Source organism: Cataglyphis hispanica, chromosome 1 (assembly GCF_021464435.1).
Source record: "Cataglyphis hispanica isolate Lineage 1 chromosome 1, ULB_Chis1_1.0, whole genome shotgun sequence".
Classification (NCBI taxonomy): Eukaryota; Metazoa; Arthropoda; class Insecta; order Hymenoptera; family Formicidae; genus Cataglyphis; species Cataglyphis hispanica.
Genome location: NC_065954.1, coordinates 8729600 through 8745436, shown reverse-complemented (window position 1 = coordinate 8745436; position 15837 = coordinate 8729600). Strand labels below are relative to the sequence as shown.

Sequence of the window (15837 nt, the reverse complement as noted above, 5' to 3'; positions counted from 1 at the left end):
TTCTCAGTAATTATGTTAAAAGTGTTGTGTGTGTGAAAATGGAAGAGTTAGGAAGCATTTATTATTTAAATACTAAACAAATAATCTCATAATTAACTAAATTTTTATTTTAACTTTATTACATATTTTTATGTGAAAGAACGTGCAAATATATTTAATTATTTTATTCTTTTTTTGTTTAATACAATTTTTTATATAATAGAATTGAAAAACAAACATTTTAAATGTCAAACAATGCGAACCTGAGCAAGAATAAATGAAAATATATATTCTATAAAACGTGTAGGAGATGTGAATATTACAAATTAAATGGAGATTTATCTGTGCAGGAAACAAACTCGGTTTCTCTATAAAAAATCGATATTTCATCATAAAATCTTTAACGCCGTACATGCGAATGTAATATCGAGAATATCATAGTCTGGTGAAAAATTTATGCCTCGAATTTCTGTGCGTGATATAAATAAAATTTCTAAAATTTTACCTTTTTAAAAAAATATTAAAAAAGGTATTAAATACACGCACCAGTTTTGAAAAACTATTATATGTATTATATGATATTATGTATTATATAATAATGTATATGTATTATAATACTGCATATGTGTTATAGAATATGTATTATATATATATATATATATATATATATATATATATATATATATATATAATAAAATTGATAACAATAAAAACAAAGACAGAAACGCTTTTAAGCAATCGTGATAATTATATAATTTGTATGCTATATAAAAATACAGCATAATAAAGTAATAATAATTTTGATAAAAATCAAATAAAAATTTTAAAATTATTCTTCATATATTTACAAATGCTTAATTAAATAGCTGCTTATTATAATGCAACACTTGTATCTTTGCATAACAATAAAAGTATATTTATAGATTTATGATACAAATTTATTCAGAATTTTTATAATTATATACTAAATAAAATTATAACAACGCTAAAAATAACTTGTATGTTGAATAAGATAATTAATATAAGAATAAACCAAAATAGTTATTTTAAATTAATGAAAATAAAAACTTAAAAAATATAATTTAATCAATAAAATTGTACAAATATAACCTATAAAAATCATGATATCAAAAATTGCACCAACTAAAAATAGAATTTATAAAAATATTTTAACCGAAAAGAATTATACAAAATAGATGTTTTAATTTCTTACAAAAATAATGATATTAAAAAGTTGTGCTAACTAAATAAAAATTTATGCTACACATATAAATTTTATTTTTTTTTTTTAACGTGAAAAGAAAGAATATGTTCAATGAAACAAAACACAAAAAGCAAAATAAAAAATTAAGAAAAATATTTTTATAAGTTTTCATTTCCAATAATTTAAAATTATATATATATGTATATATATATATATATATATATATATATATATAATTATTATATATATATATAATTTTTTTCTTCTTCCTTTATAAAGAAGCCAAAATTAAAAAACTCACTTGCTTTAAGGAGCTTGAGTTTCGTGAGCGAAATAAAATGATAAGGAAGCAATATGCAAGGTTCTAATCTGCACAATTCTTTTTTCATTTATTAAAAATTTATTTGTATCTATACGAATAGAAAACAAAATATTAAGAAATATACTTTAATTATTATCGATGACGCAGGAATGTGTGAGGCTTGAAGTCGATACCGTGATGCAAGAGAACACAGGAAAACTTACCATGAAATCCTTGCAAAATTTATCATATTTAGACAGATGTTTAAAGGAAACGTTACGCTTATATACCGTCGCGCCTTTTGTCATACGAAGACTTGAGGAGGACGTGAAATTACGTAATTAATCACTTTTTTTTGGCTGCATATATCTATGAATGTCACAATTTGTAGAATATATATTATTGATATATATTATTGTAAAATAAGGTTAATTGCTTTAACACTTTAAAAATACAATATTATGTTCAAGTTATTTCTCAAAAAAAATTCTTTTAATTTCATAAACTTTTACACTTTGTGTAAAAAGTGTACAACTTGTACACTTTTTACACTTTGTGATTTTATAATACATACATATAATACACTTTTCAGATTCATATGTTATACCTGCTGGAACAAACTTACATGTTAATATCTACGGAGTACACAGAGATCCCAATTTTTGGCCAAATCCAGAAGTGTTTGATCCAGATAGATTTTTGCCCGGAAGAATGCGTAATTATCATCCTTATTCCTATGTACCCTTCAGTGCAGGACCGAGAAATTGCATAGGTGAATTGCTCGTGATTTCTTTTTCTCTACATTTTGATAAGACTTTAAATTGTAGGTCAAAAATTCGGTCTACTGGAGTTGAAAGCTATGATAGCTCCTTTGGTGCACAATTTTTACTTGGAGCTCATAGATCAATTAAAAGATATTCGGTTGAAGGCCAATATCATAGTTCATCCTTCTCATCCGGTTCGTATAAAATTCATCAGTCGCAAACAACCGTTGCAGAAGAATTAACACGGATACTATACAAGTGTAAGAAATTAATGAACAATAAAATTGATAACAATAAAAACAAAGACAGAAACGCTTTTAAGCAATCGCGATAATTATATAATTTGTATGCTATATAAAAATACAACATAATAAAGTAATAATAATTTTGATAAAAATCAAATAAAAATTTTAAAAATTATTCTTCATATATTTACAAATGCTTAATTAAATAGCTGCTTATTATAATGCAACTATTATAATGCAACACTTGTATCTTTGCATAACAATAAAAGTATATTTATAGATTTATGATACAAATTTATTCAGAATTTTTATAATTATATACTAAATAAAATTATAACAACGCTAAAAATAACTTGTATGTTGAATAAGATAATTAATATAAGAATAATCCAAAATAGTTATTTTAAATTAATGAAAATAAAAACTTAAAAAAATATAATTTAATCAATAAAATTGTACAAATATAACCTATAAAAATCATGATATCAAAAAATTGCACCAACTAAAAATAGAATTTATAAAAATATTTTAACCGAAAAGAATTATACAAAATAGATGTTTTAATTTCTTACAAAAATAATGATATTAAAAGTTGTGCTAACTAAATAAAAATTTATGCTACACATATAAATTTTATTTTTTTTTAACGTGAAAAGAAAGAATATGTTCAATGAAACAAAACACAAAAAGCAAAATAAAAATTAAGAAAAATATTTTTATAAGTTTTCATTTCCAATAATTTAAAATTATATATATATGTATATATATATATATATATATATATATATATATATGTATAATTATTATATATATATATATATAATTTTTTTCTTCTTCCTTTATAAAGAAGCCAAAATTGAAAAACTCACTTGCTTTAAGGAGCTTGAGTTTCGTGAGCGAAATAAAATGATAAGGAAGCAATATGCAAGGTTCTAATCTGCACAATTCTTTTTTCATTTATTAAAAATTTATTTGTATCTATACGAATAGAAAACAAAATATTAAGAAATATACTTTAATTATTATCGATGACGCAGGAATGTGTGAGGCTTGAAGTCGATACCGTGATGCAAGAGAACAGAGGAAAACTTACCATGAAATCCTTGCAAAATTTATCATATTTAGACAGATGTTTAAAGGAAACGTTACGCTTATATACCGTCGCGCCTTTTGTCATACGAAGACTTGAGGAGGACGTGAAATTACGTAATTAATAATTTTTTTTTGGCTGCATATATCTATGATGCGGTGGGAGTCGCCGAACATGGTCGCTGGCGCACTGGCGGCCATCGATCTCGCCGGGGTGGCAGCGGCCTCGGGCGAGGGTCGGTGCCTCGCGGCGTGGTCGGGGTTGCCGGAGTTGATCGTCGGCGGGCCTGCGTCCCCGGTGGTCCTCGACTTCGCCGGGGTGGTGGCGGCGGTGTCTCCAACATAATTGCCCTCCTGCGCCGCTGTTCCCGGTCCGATCTCTGGATGCTGGTCCCCACGCGTGGTGGCTGCGCTCGTATTCCTGTCGGTTGGCTTTCTTCCTCGAGGTTGGATGAGTCCGACCCGAAGAGCTCGCAAATTGCTTCCCGTGGGGTAGTCATCTCGCAATAATCGACCAGCGGGCGGGCTGCCCGGCCCTTTATACTACGGTTCTTGCGTGGTGGGGGGCCTGGGAAAAAATCTTTGGGGATCCCCCGCGCCTGCAGACGAGTTCATACGTCTGCTATAACAATCCTAGGACCGGTATGTTCCCGTGGAGTGTCGGGTGGCTTCGGTGATTGGAAAGCAGCTGCAATATGCCCGCGGACGTTGCGGCGTTCTTTTGCCGGTATGGTCCCGCGGCCGCTGCTCGGGGTCAGGGCCCAAAGGGCAACCTCCCGTACATGTCTCTCGAGATCTTCGCCGTTCCTCAGGCATTTTTAGAAAGAAAGGGGTGGGGCTGGATAATGTTTCCAGCTCGGTCCTCAGTACTTTCATCTTCTTTCGGTGGGTCGTCGGCGATTTGCGGTCTCGGCTTCACGTCCTGTACATGCACCTGTCGATGCCATCGGCCTCGTTCGTCTTTTAGGTCTATTATGATCGGTGAGATAATGCGTCTCACGGTCATAGGCCCGGTGTATTTGGGCGCGAGTTTGGCATTGAAGCCTTGGGCTTTGTTAGAAAGCGGATGATCCCGTTTCCACACGCGGTCGCCTATCCTGGGGCGCCAATTGCGTCTGCGTAAGTCGTAGTGGTGTTGTTGATGTTGGAACGCCCGAGCCAAGTTGATGCGAACGACTTCGTGGGCATCCTCCAAAGCGCGTGGAACGTTTTCCGGTGTATCGGCAGGTGCCGTATTAGGTTGGTCCTCGAGATGGGAAAGCCGCAGTTCTCGGCCGTGAACGAGAAACGCTGGGGTGTACCCGGTAGCTGCTTGTCTCGCGGTGTTATACGCAAACTGGAGTTGAGGGATATACTCATCCCACCGGCGGTGTTTCTTCCCTACGTACTGGGAGATCATTGTTTTCAACGTTCGATTAGCACGCTCGACGGGATTACACTGGGGGGTGTAGGCTGGAGAAGTTTGGTGCTTGATCCCGAACGACCGGAAAGCGTTTTCGATTTGATGCGACGTAAGCTGAGTCCCGTTGTCGGAAATTACGAGGTCGGGACACCCGTGTCGGTATATGATGCGTCTCGCGAATTCGCGGGTCACACCCACGGCGGTGGCGCGCTTCAACGGGGCCATCTCCACTCACTTGGAGAAGCGGTGTTCTGCATGGTCAGGAGCCATGCGTTTCCCTGTGTCGAACGCGGCAGTGGCCCGACCAAATCGATCGCAACCTGTTGTCACGGGGCCGAGACGTGGTGTGTCGCGCAGAGTCTACCAGCAGGGCGCTGTTGGGAGGCCTTATGCGCTAGGCAATTTTCGCAAGCGCGAACGTACCGAGCGATATCCCTGAACATCCCAGGCCAATAATAAACGCGAGCTACGCGAGCAATCGTCTTCGCGACGCCTAGATGCCCAGCCGTTAGGTCATTGTGTAACCGACAAAGTACATCGAGTCGTTGCGGGGTGGGGGCACAAATCTTTCACTGGTCTTCGGCTGGGATATCCTGAAAGTCCAGGCTGTGCAGGACATGACGGAACAGCTTTCCTTCCTGCATCCGGTAGTCCGGGAAATCGGTGGGTCGAACCTTCAAAGCTCGGCGGACTCGATTGTACCACGCGCACTCTTTCCCTTCCCGGATGGCACAGACCTCTGGTTGTCGGGATAGGGCATCCGCCACCTTATTTAGAGCTCCCCTCCGATACCGTACGTCAAAGTCGAATTGTTGGAGCTCAAACAACCACCGCCCAAGGCGGCCGGTGGGATTCTCTATTTGCTGCAGCCATCGGAGAGATTGATGGTCCGTGACGACCGTGAATTTATAGCCCTCCAGGTAGTCTCTCATCCGCCTGATTCCCCAGACTACGGCGAGGCATTCCAGTTCTGTGGCGCTGTAATTCCGCTCCGCATTATTCAACGTCCGACTGGCATACGCAATCACGCGCTCTCCCTCCGGGAATTCTTGAGTAAGGACGGCACCCAACCCGTACGAGCTGGCGTCGGTCTGCAGGACGAACGGCTTATTGAAATCGGGGCAGGCCAGTATGGGCGCGGTTGTTAGTGCCTCCTTTAGCCGTTGGAACGATCTTTCCTCTTCCGACGACCAAGTGAACCGGACGCCCTTTCGGGTCAAGCGCGTTAACGGGGCAGCAACTGTCGAGAAATCTGGTACAAAACGTCGATACCAAGATGCCATGCCCACAAACTGGGGTATTTGTCGAACGTTCGTGGGCGCAGGCCAACTAGTGACGGCGCTGACCTTATCTGGATCGGTCCGAATGCCCTCACGGTCCACGATATGCCCGAGGTATTTTAGCTGGTCCTGGCAAAAGTGGCACTTCTGGGTATTTAGGCGAAGTCGGGCCCCTCGTAAGCGGCAGAACACTTCTCTTAAGTGTGCGAGGTGGTCTTCGAACGTCCGGCTGACGACGATAATGTCGTCCAGGTATACCAATACATGGGGTTCTAACTCTGGCCCCAGTATACTATCTAGTAGCCGCTGAAAAGTGGCTGGAGCGGAATGGAGCTCGAATGTCATGACCCGAAATTGTAAGAGTCTCCTGCCCGGTATGGTGAAGGCAGTGGCAGGGCGGCTCCCCGGGTCAAGTGATATTTGCCAGTAACCTTCCTTCAGATCCAATGTAGACAAGTACCGGGCTCCTCGCAGTTTATCGAGGGTAGCGATTATGTGCGGCAGAGGATATGCGTCTTTTTCTGAGGCCTGGTTCAGCTTTCGGTAATCTATGCAGAACCGGTAGGTGCCGTCTTTCTTTTTTACTAACACCACTGGGGAGCTCCACGCACTTACGGACGGCTCGATTACTCCGGCTTCGAGCATACTGTCCACCTCGGCGTTGATCACTGCCTGCATGGCGGGATTCCGCGGCCGGTACCTCTGCTTAATAGGGCTCCCCGGTTTCAATCGGATCTGGTGCGTAATCCGATTGGTCGGCCCGCGCACCGCATCAAACTTTTGCAGTTCGTGGCGCAAAAATTCCCGGAGACTTTGGTCTTCTTCCGGCGATCGGGGATTAATTCCCTGTGATATCTCGCCCTCTATGGTGGCCGTTTGGTTCCGTTTACCAGATACAGCGGCACGGGATGGCAGTGGCATCGTGATCTGTAATTCGGCCCACAAATCGGTGCCGATAAGAACCGGGCTACCGAGGTCTGGCAGGACCTGGAAAGTGTGTTTCACGGTTCGCCCCCCAATGGTAAATAGTAACTCCAATTCCTCGGTGACCGGTGTTCGGATACCGTTGGCTAGGCGAATGTGTCCGTCGGTTGGTTGGGGCGATTGGCCCGCTCTCCTGGCCAGCTCATCCGTGTTGGTGCTAACGAAGGACACTTCGGATCCCGAATCAAGCAAAGCCCAGAGGGCCCGCCCCAAGGAATGTATCTGTTCGTGTGGCCGGGGAGTGTAGATTAACTCGAAGCGACGGGTCGGTCGGTGGCCGGCTTCGTTTCCGACCCGTTCGCCGTTTCCCGACTGTGGGTGGCAGTCTCGGGTCAACACCCCGTCTTTCCCACAGCGAGAGCAGAATTTCCTGGCGGGTCGTTTACACTCGAGGCGCGTGTGTCCGCGTTGTTTGCAGCGCCAGCAACAGGTGGCGGCTGCCAAAGTCATCGTGTCGGTTGACCGACGGCCTCGGTCCCGTCTTTGATCTATGTCTTCAAAAACAGCGGCACGACTGCAAAGATCGCTTACGCTCACGACGTCCTCGTAACGGACATGCAGCTGGATCTCCGGGTCCGCGTTAATATATAATTGGTCTACTTTCTCTTGGGTAGTGTATCCCCCAGCGCGTCGCATCATCGTGAGCACGGACGTGGCGTACTTATTGAAAGTTTCTCCGGGTTTCTGGCGGCGGCCATGGATCTCCTGCCGCATTCGTAGCTGATAGCCGCGTGGCAAATAATGCGTTCTGAAATCCCGGCAAAACTCTGCCCAGGTGGTCCAGTCACCCCGGCTATTCCGATACCATAGCAGGGCGTCCCCTTTTAGAAGCTCGGGTAGCCTTAACAGTAAGTATCTTTCCTCTATCTCATATGACGCACTCAACTCCTCTAACTGTTCGAGGAAAGCCAAGGGGTCCTTGCCATCAAAGTGGCATCCCCATTTTCTAATCTGGTTGAGCGCTTTGGAAGGGCTCCCTTCTGGAGATTCAGGCGTGGTGCTAGCGCTGGTAAATCGGTCCTCGCCGACCTTCGGTATTTCCTTCATCGTCATCGCGGCCCGGCTGATAATGTGGTCTCGCAGCCTTCGGCGTAACACGTCTAGGGTTCCGGCGGGGTTGAGACCGCGATCAGTTAATTGCGCGATTATTTGAACCTTACTTAAGTCGTAAATCCAAGACAATATGGATCAAGGTGCGACCTGCGAGCGGAGTCTACAAAAGTCTGGTCCCTGTTCGGGCGCCATGTAACGAACTACCCTTCCCGACGCCACGGATCGGCTCGCCGGTTCCAGGATTCGGGAGAAGGAAGAGATTCGGGCTCGCAAATCACACACTCGATTTGGCCAACAAATAATAAAGATTTATTTGTGCGAATACATGGTACAATAGAATTGGCCGACATACATAGGACTCGCGAATACAATTAAGGCACGGAGCCCGGGTTTCTAACGCTAGAATATGGCGGACTTAACTTAGGGAACAAACAAATGGGATCGGCCCATAATAACAGAAGCGGTAAAATTAATATAAGAGGAATCGCTATACGAGAAAATAAGAGAACGGGATCGGCTAACAAAATCGGGGACGACCGCGGCGAATCCGTACTCTTAACGGAAAACCGTGCCAGGGCGTGACGTCCGAATCCGAGGATTTGCACCGCTCGGCGTCTATCCTAAAAAGGACTAGGGACCCGCCGGCGCGCTTGGCGACTTATCCTGAGAAGGACTGAGCGCCGGAGATGCTGTTCCTGGCGTCACGAGCGGGCACCGGCTCTCTGCTTAATATAGATGGTTTACGAACTACGCGCGATATTTACAAAAGGCGCGGACGCGATGTAAATCGGACAAAGCTTAAGGCTCCCGGTCGCGGACCATCGGTGGTCGTCGTACGGTGGGCGAAGTCGCCGGTATCGCGAGGAGGCGACGAAAAGAGCACTCTTCGTCACGGACAGCGCCGGTCGTCGAGAGCACTCGACAGGGTACGAGAGCACTCGTCCCCCGGGCCGGAGGTGGTTGGTGTGAGGGAGAGCACTCCCTCGCACCGACAGGACTGGACGCCGAGAGCACTCGGCCGGAGACGAGAGCACTCGTCTTCTAGACCAGAAAGGAACGGGATAAGGATCGGTCAACTGGAGACTCAGAGAGCGCTCTGAGGCTTCGAGTGTCCCGAGGATCGGGACCAGGGAATGGTGCCGAGAGCCGTGTCGAGCCGGCTTATATACCCGGCCGGCTTCCCTTACTTAGGCTCGCGGCGCCCTAGTGGGGGATCGCATGGCCCAGCGGCGGCTCATACGATGGGCTCGCTGCCTCGCAACGGCGTGGCTATGTGAAATTTTGTGGAGCGCTAAGCGCCGGCCTCTTCTGCGGACGGGTGGACGGTCCGCGAGGCTCTCGTAACGACACAGGTCGTTACAATAGATGTTTTAATTTCTTACAAAAATAATGATATTAAAAAGTTGTGCTAACTAAATAAAAATTTATGCTACACATATAAAATTTATTTTTTTTTTAACGTGAAAAGAAAGAATATGTTCAATGAAACAAAACACAAAAAGCAAAATAAAAAATTAAGAAAAATATTTTTATAAGTTTTCATTTCCAATAATTTAAAATTATATGTATATGTATATATATATATATATATATATATATATATTATTATTATATATATATATATATATATATATATATAATTTTTCTTCTTCCTTTATAAAGAAGCCAAAATTAAAAAACTCACTTGCTTTAAGGAGCTTGAGTTTCGTGAGCGAAATAAAATGATAAGGAAGCAATATGCAAGGTTCTAATCTGCACAATTCTTTTTTCATTTATTAAAAATTTATTTGTATCTATACGAATAGAAAACAAAATATTAAGAAATATACTTTAATTATTTTATACGAACCGGATGAACTATGATATTGGCCTTCAACCGAATATCTTTTAATCGATCTATGGGCTCCAAGTAAAAATTGTGCACCAAAGGAGCTATCATAGCTTTCAACTCCAGTAGACCGAATTTTTGACCTACAATTTAAAGTCTTATCAAAATGTAGAGAAAAAGAAATCACGAGCAATTCACCTATGCAATTTCTCGGTCCTGCACTGAAGGGTACATAGGAATAAGGATGATAATTACGCATTCTTTCGGGCAAAAATCTATCTGGATCAAACACTTCTGGATTTGGCCAAAAATTGGGATCTCTGTGTACTCCGTAGATATTAACATGTAAGTTTGTTCCAGCAGGTATAACATATGAATCTGAAAAGTGTATTATATGTATGTATTATAAAATTACAAAGTGTAAAAAGTGTACAAGTTGTACACTTTTTACACAAAGTGTAAAAGTTTATGAAATTAAAAGAATTTTTTTTGAGAAATAACTTGAACATAATATTGTATTTTTAAAGTGTTAAAGCAATTAACCTTATTTTACAATAATATATATCAATAATATATATTCTACAAATTGTGACATTCATAGATATATGCAGCCAAAAAAAAGTGATTAATTACGTAATTTCACGTCCTCCTCAAGTCTTCGTATGACAAAAGGCGCGACGGTATATAAGCGTAACGTTTCCTTTAAACATCTGTCTAAATATGATAAATTTTGCAAGGATTTCATGGTAAGTTTTCCTCTGTTCTCTTGCATCACGGTATCGACTTCAAGCCTCACACATTCCTGCGTCATCGATAATAATTAAAGTATATTTCTTAATATTTTGTTTTCTATTCGTATAGATACAAATAAATTTTTAATAAATGAAAAAAGAATTGTGCAGATTAGAACCTTGCATATTGCTTCCTTATCATTTTATTTCGCTCACGAAACTCAAGCTCCTTAAAGCAAGTGAGTTTTTCAATTTTGGCTTCTTTATAAAGGAAGAAGAAAAAATTATATATATATATATATATATATATATATATATATATATACATATATATATATAATTTTAAATTATTGGAAATGAAAACTTATAAAAATATTTTTCTTAATTTTTATTTTGCTTTTTGTGTTTTGTTTCATTGAACATATTCTTTCTTTTCATCGTTAAAAAAAATAAAATTTATATGTGTAGCATAAATTTTTATTTAGTTAGCACAACTTTTTAATATCATTATTTTTGTAAGAAATTAAAACATCTATTTTGTATAATTCTTTTCGGTTAAAATATTTTTATAAATTCTATTTTTAGTTGGTGCAATTTTTTGATATCATGATTTTTATAGGTTATATTTGTACAATTTTATTGATTAAATTATATTTTTTTAAGTTTTTATTTTCATTAATTTAAAACAACTATTTTGGTTTATTCTTATATTAATTATCTTATTCAACATACAAGTTATTTTTAGCGTTGTTATAATTTTATTTAGTATATAATTATAAAAATTCTGAATAAATTTGTATCATAAATCTATAAATATACTTTTATTGTTATGCAAAGATACAAGTGTTGCATTATAATAAGCAGCTATTTAATTAAGCATTTGTAAATATATGAAGAATAATTTTAAAATTTTTATTTGATTTTTATCAAAATTATTATTACTTTATTATGTTGTATTTTTATATAGCATACAAATTATATAATTATCACGATTGCTTAAAAGCGTTTCTGTCTTTGTTTTTATTGTTATCAATTTTATTATATATATATATATATATATATATATATATATATATATATATATATAATACATATTCTATAACACATATGCAGTATTATAATACATATACATTATTATATAATACATAATATCATATAATACATATAATAGTTTTTCAAAACTGGTGCGTGTATTTAATACCTTTTTAATATTTTTTAAAAGGTAAAATTTTAGAAATTTTATTTATATCACGCACAGAAATTCGAGGCATAAATTTTTCACCAGACTATGATATTCTCGATATTACATTCGCATGTACGGCGTTAAAGATTTTATGATGAAATATCGATTTTTATAGAGAAACCGAGTTTGTTTCCTGCACAGATAAATCTCCATTTAATTTGTAATATTTACATCTCCTACACGTTTTCTAGAATATATATTTTCATTTATTCTTGCTCAGGTTCGCATTGTTTGACATTTAAAATGTTTGTTTTTCAATTCTATTATATAAAAATTGTATTAAACAAAAGAATAAAATAATTAAATATATTTGCACGTTCTTTCACATAAAAATATGTAATAAAGTTAAAATAAAAATTTAGTTAATTATGAGATTATTTGTTTAGTATTTAAATAATAAATGCTTCCTAACTCTTCCATTTTACACACACAACACTTTTAACATAATTACTGAGAATTTTCACATTGTTATCCATATAATTACAACGAGTCTTGCTCAATGATCTAAGTGAAAAGTTAGAGAGCTAAATTAGTTTTAATGTATATAAAGTGACATGTGCGTGTATGATTATTAACGTCTTCATTATTAAAGTACAATACAATATTTAAAAAGGATAAGATATATAAATTCCTTCACATAATTGACAAGTACTTGTACAAAGTATTCGCATTTAATTACTTGGAAACGTCATTAAAATAATCACTTGTATCATTATTTATTGCATCACCAGTTGCTAAGAAGTGCTTATCTTACAAATTACCTAGTTAACTAACTTTATGAAGTTTCTATCATCATCAGACTTTAATTTATTGACTAAAATTCACAAACGTTCTTTTAAACACACGTCGGCACTTTTTGTAATCAATAAATAAATAAATTTTTCTATAAATAAATATATATGAGAGATTTAATCTGTGTGAGGGGAGGGAATGTTTATTTTAAATTTCTTCCTAGGCTATACAATATTATACAGTCTAGCCGATGTGTGTGTGTGAAGAATTAAATTTAGATCAGAGCATGTTTATCGGCAATATTCCTTGTAAATGAAAGGGGGACGAAGCGATGGATTGTGCGATAGCACAATCGGCGGGATTGGAAGATTTTGTTGTTAAGCTGCGAATTACAGTTAACTTGCAGGTGGGCGCGCGCTGCACTAAAGCTAACAGTACATGGTGCAGTCACCTCGATTGGCAGGCTTTATATCACGAGTTCACAATGTAACAGGATGCAACCGAGAGACGCTCGCCCATTCTCTTTGACGACGACAATGCCGCCGCAGCGCGCCCGCACAATGCGACGTAAAGAAAAAATTGCGTGCATAATCCGCTTAGACGCAGATCCGCGTCGTAACATTTTTCCGAGATAACGAGCGTTATTTCGAATGCAACCCCTGTTATTTCTCTGGCGCAAATATTGCAAAAAATAAAGGAAGGGATTTAATGGGGGTCTTTTGACGACAACCAACTCACCTATGCATCCCAATATGAGGATAGACGTTCTTCCGCGAGTCATTTCTGTCCGTTAGATCTCCTCGCTCGTTCTGCAACAAATATTATTTTACATATTATTATAATAAATATTATTATAATATAAATATTTTACATATTTTAAATATTATTATTGTGTTTGCATATTACTCATTCCATCTGGAAATGTATCTAGAAATATATGTTACCGATATTATAAATATGTAACGTTTTGATTATACATATTTTCAACTGTCAAATATTACTTGCATGATGTCAATCATGTTAAGTACATTTGTATAAGAATAAACTAGCGTAAAGAAAATTTTTGTACGATTATATATAAAGCCATATCTTATAATAATATTTTTCGATAAATATTGATAATAATTCGCTCTTTACATATATAACATTTAATAAAAATAATTTTAAATATATTTATATATTAAAATATAAAATTATCAAACACATATGCAAGTTCTTAATAATAATACACGTAAAAACAGAATTATAATAAATATGAAGGTCCCCTCTTACATAAATATTTTATCTTGTCGAATGTGTGTAGAATTAGCAGTATCAGTATGCGCGTGACGTATGCGCTGCTGATTAAAATTCAAGAGAAAGATGTCGATCAAGAGTTCGTAAATAGATGCAATTCGCTATATAATCAGGCGCAATTTTCAACATTGTATGTATGACCTCGTTTACGAGTCTGCTTACCTTAGGGAGTATAACATAAAACTTCAAACCGCAATGCAGCGCGCAAGCTTTATTAAAAGTTTTCATCCCGCGTTTGCAACGATGTTGTAGGAAGATGCAGCGTTTCAAGGATACACATCTTTCAATACTCTTTTAAATTAAAATACTCCTTTACGTTAAAATAGTTTAATATTGTTCAAATTCAATTTCGTAATAATAAATTGAAAATTAAATTTAAATACAATATATGTACGTGTATATACATATTAATTGTACAATATATAGATTATATAATATTTATATAATGTAGAAAGATAGCATATTTTTCGACAAAAATTCACAGAAAGAGAATTTAGATGTTTAATCAATAATGTAAGAGAAATAAAATATTATACTAAGCTCAAAAATCGAAATTATCCAATTTTCATAATATATAGGTTGAGAAACATTCCTCTATTCAACGCCTCGTTTGCTGCACGAAGGCGCTCATGCAAGTATTATACATATCTGACTTTAATTGTAGAAAGTAATCGTAGAAAGTACAAAATTAGGTACCCCTGCAAATGTATTTAAAGAGTACACACCAATTATAATTACCAAAAAAAAATTAATTTTGTCGTATATTTCTAGAATTAACCGTATAAATTTGTTTTAATTATGCTAGAATCAAGAAATCGGTTAGTATTTATTTATAATTACTATTTATATAATAAAATCATTAATAGTTGAGAAAATAAAAGACAAAATATTATAATTGAAATATATATTTGAAACGTCGGTTATTTATTTCAGAAAATATAACTTTAACATTCGAGTATCTGTCAAAAAGATTTCATGTAAAATCTTTTTTCTCTTCATTTCTATAATTTTATTCTAGATGACATAATTTAAAATGTATCATGCTAATGGAAATTGCGAAAGAGCTCTCTCTGCATGTAATGTATATAAAAATTTTATTTCTACTTATTTTTTACTACGAATCGTGTAAGGTGCATCATTATTTCATCCAACCAACTAAATTACTCTAATAAACTGAGATATCTTTGCCTCATGAGACCATATTCCATTTTATCGCTCTTGTTTCAAGGTACATCGTGGCTTGTACCGCATTTCCTTATTAATTCAGCAGCGAAGTACCCGGGAGAGCGTGTCCAAAGCATCCATTAAATCTCATAGGTAGCTTTGTGATGACTGTGTCGAGAATGGTTCGCGTAAGAGATGCATCATAAAACGGCGCCGACAGTCGTAAAATCATTGCATGAAGACGTAATGTGGGCGAGTCTCAAGAGTTTCTTGACAGAATCTGTCTACTCGCGCAATTAACGGTGCGTGCGATTGGCTAACGTATCGCCTAAATACTTACGTATTTCGAGTAAATACATGTCTCAATTGATTACAGCGTATACGCACATTGTATGGGAAAGTAGCTGCAAGATATGTCAGAGCGCATTCCTAGCTAAGGCAGGCGAGCGAAGCGCATGTGTCTGTAATTATATTTCGATCGACTTAATTACATCGTTTAGCTAATAGCTCGCGCGTGACCAACAAAAATGAGAAATTGGGCT

The 15837-nt window shown here is 37.2% G+C and overlaps 2 protein-coding genes across 3 annotated transcripts in view; both read right to left on the bottom strand.

Moving 5' to 3' along the window:
- Positions 1-15837, bottom strand: part of LOC126849435 (serine-rich adhesin for platelets) — a 95066-nt gene that overhangs the window by 37210 nt on the left and 42019 nt on the right. Inside the window, exon 2 of the mRNA XM_050591252.1 lies at positions 13574-13644. Coding sequence (XP_050447209.1) covers positions 13574-13616 — 43 coding nt within the window. The 5' untranslated portion in view covers positions 13617-13644. The remainder of the gene's footprint in view (positions 1-13573; positions 13645-15837) is intronic.
- Positions 10037-11066, bottom strand: LOC126851215 (cytochrome P450 4C1-like). Of its 2 annotated transcripts, XM_050594941.1 has the most exons (3): positions 10763-11066; positions 10328-10507; positions 10037-10272 (listed from the first exon to the last, which is right to left on the bottom strand). In XM_050594941.1, the coding sequence occupies exons 1-3, from the start codon at positions 10938-10940 to the stop codon at positions 10136-10138; spliced, it is 495 nt and encodes a 164-aa protein (XP_050450898.1). In that variant the 5' UTR covers positions 10941-11066; the 3' UTR covers positions 10037-10135. The 2 variants fall into 2 exon arrangements, with proteins under 2 accessions (XP_050450898.1, XP_050450889.1); XM_050594932.1 differs by having other exon boundaries at positions 10037-10507.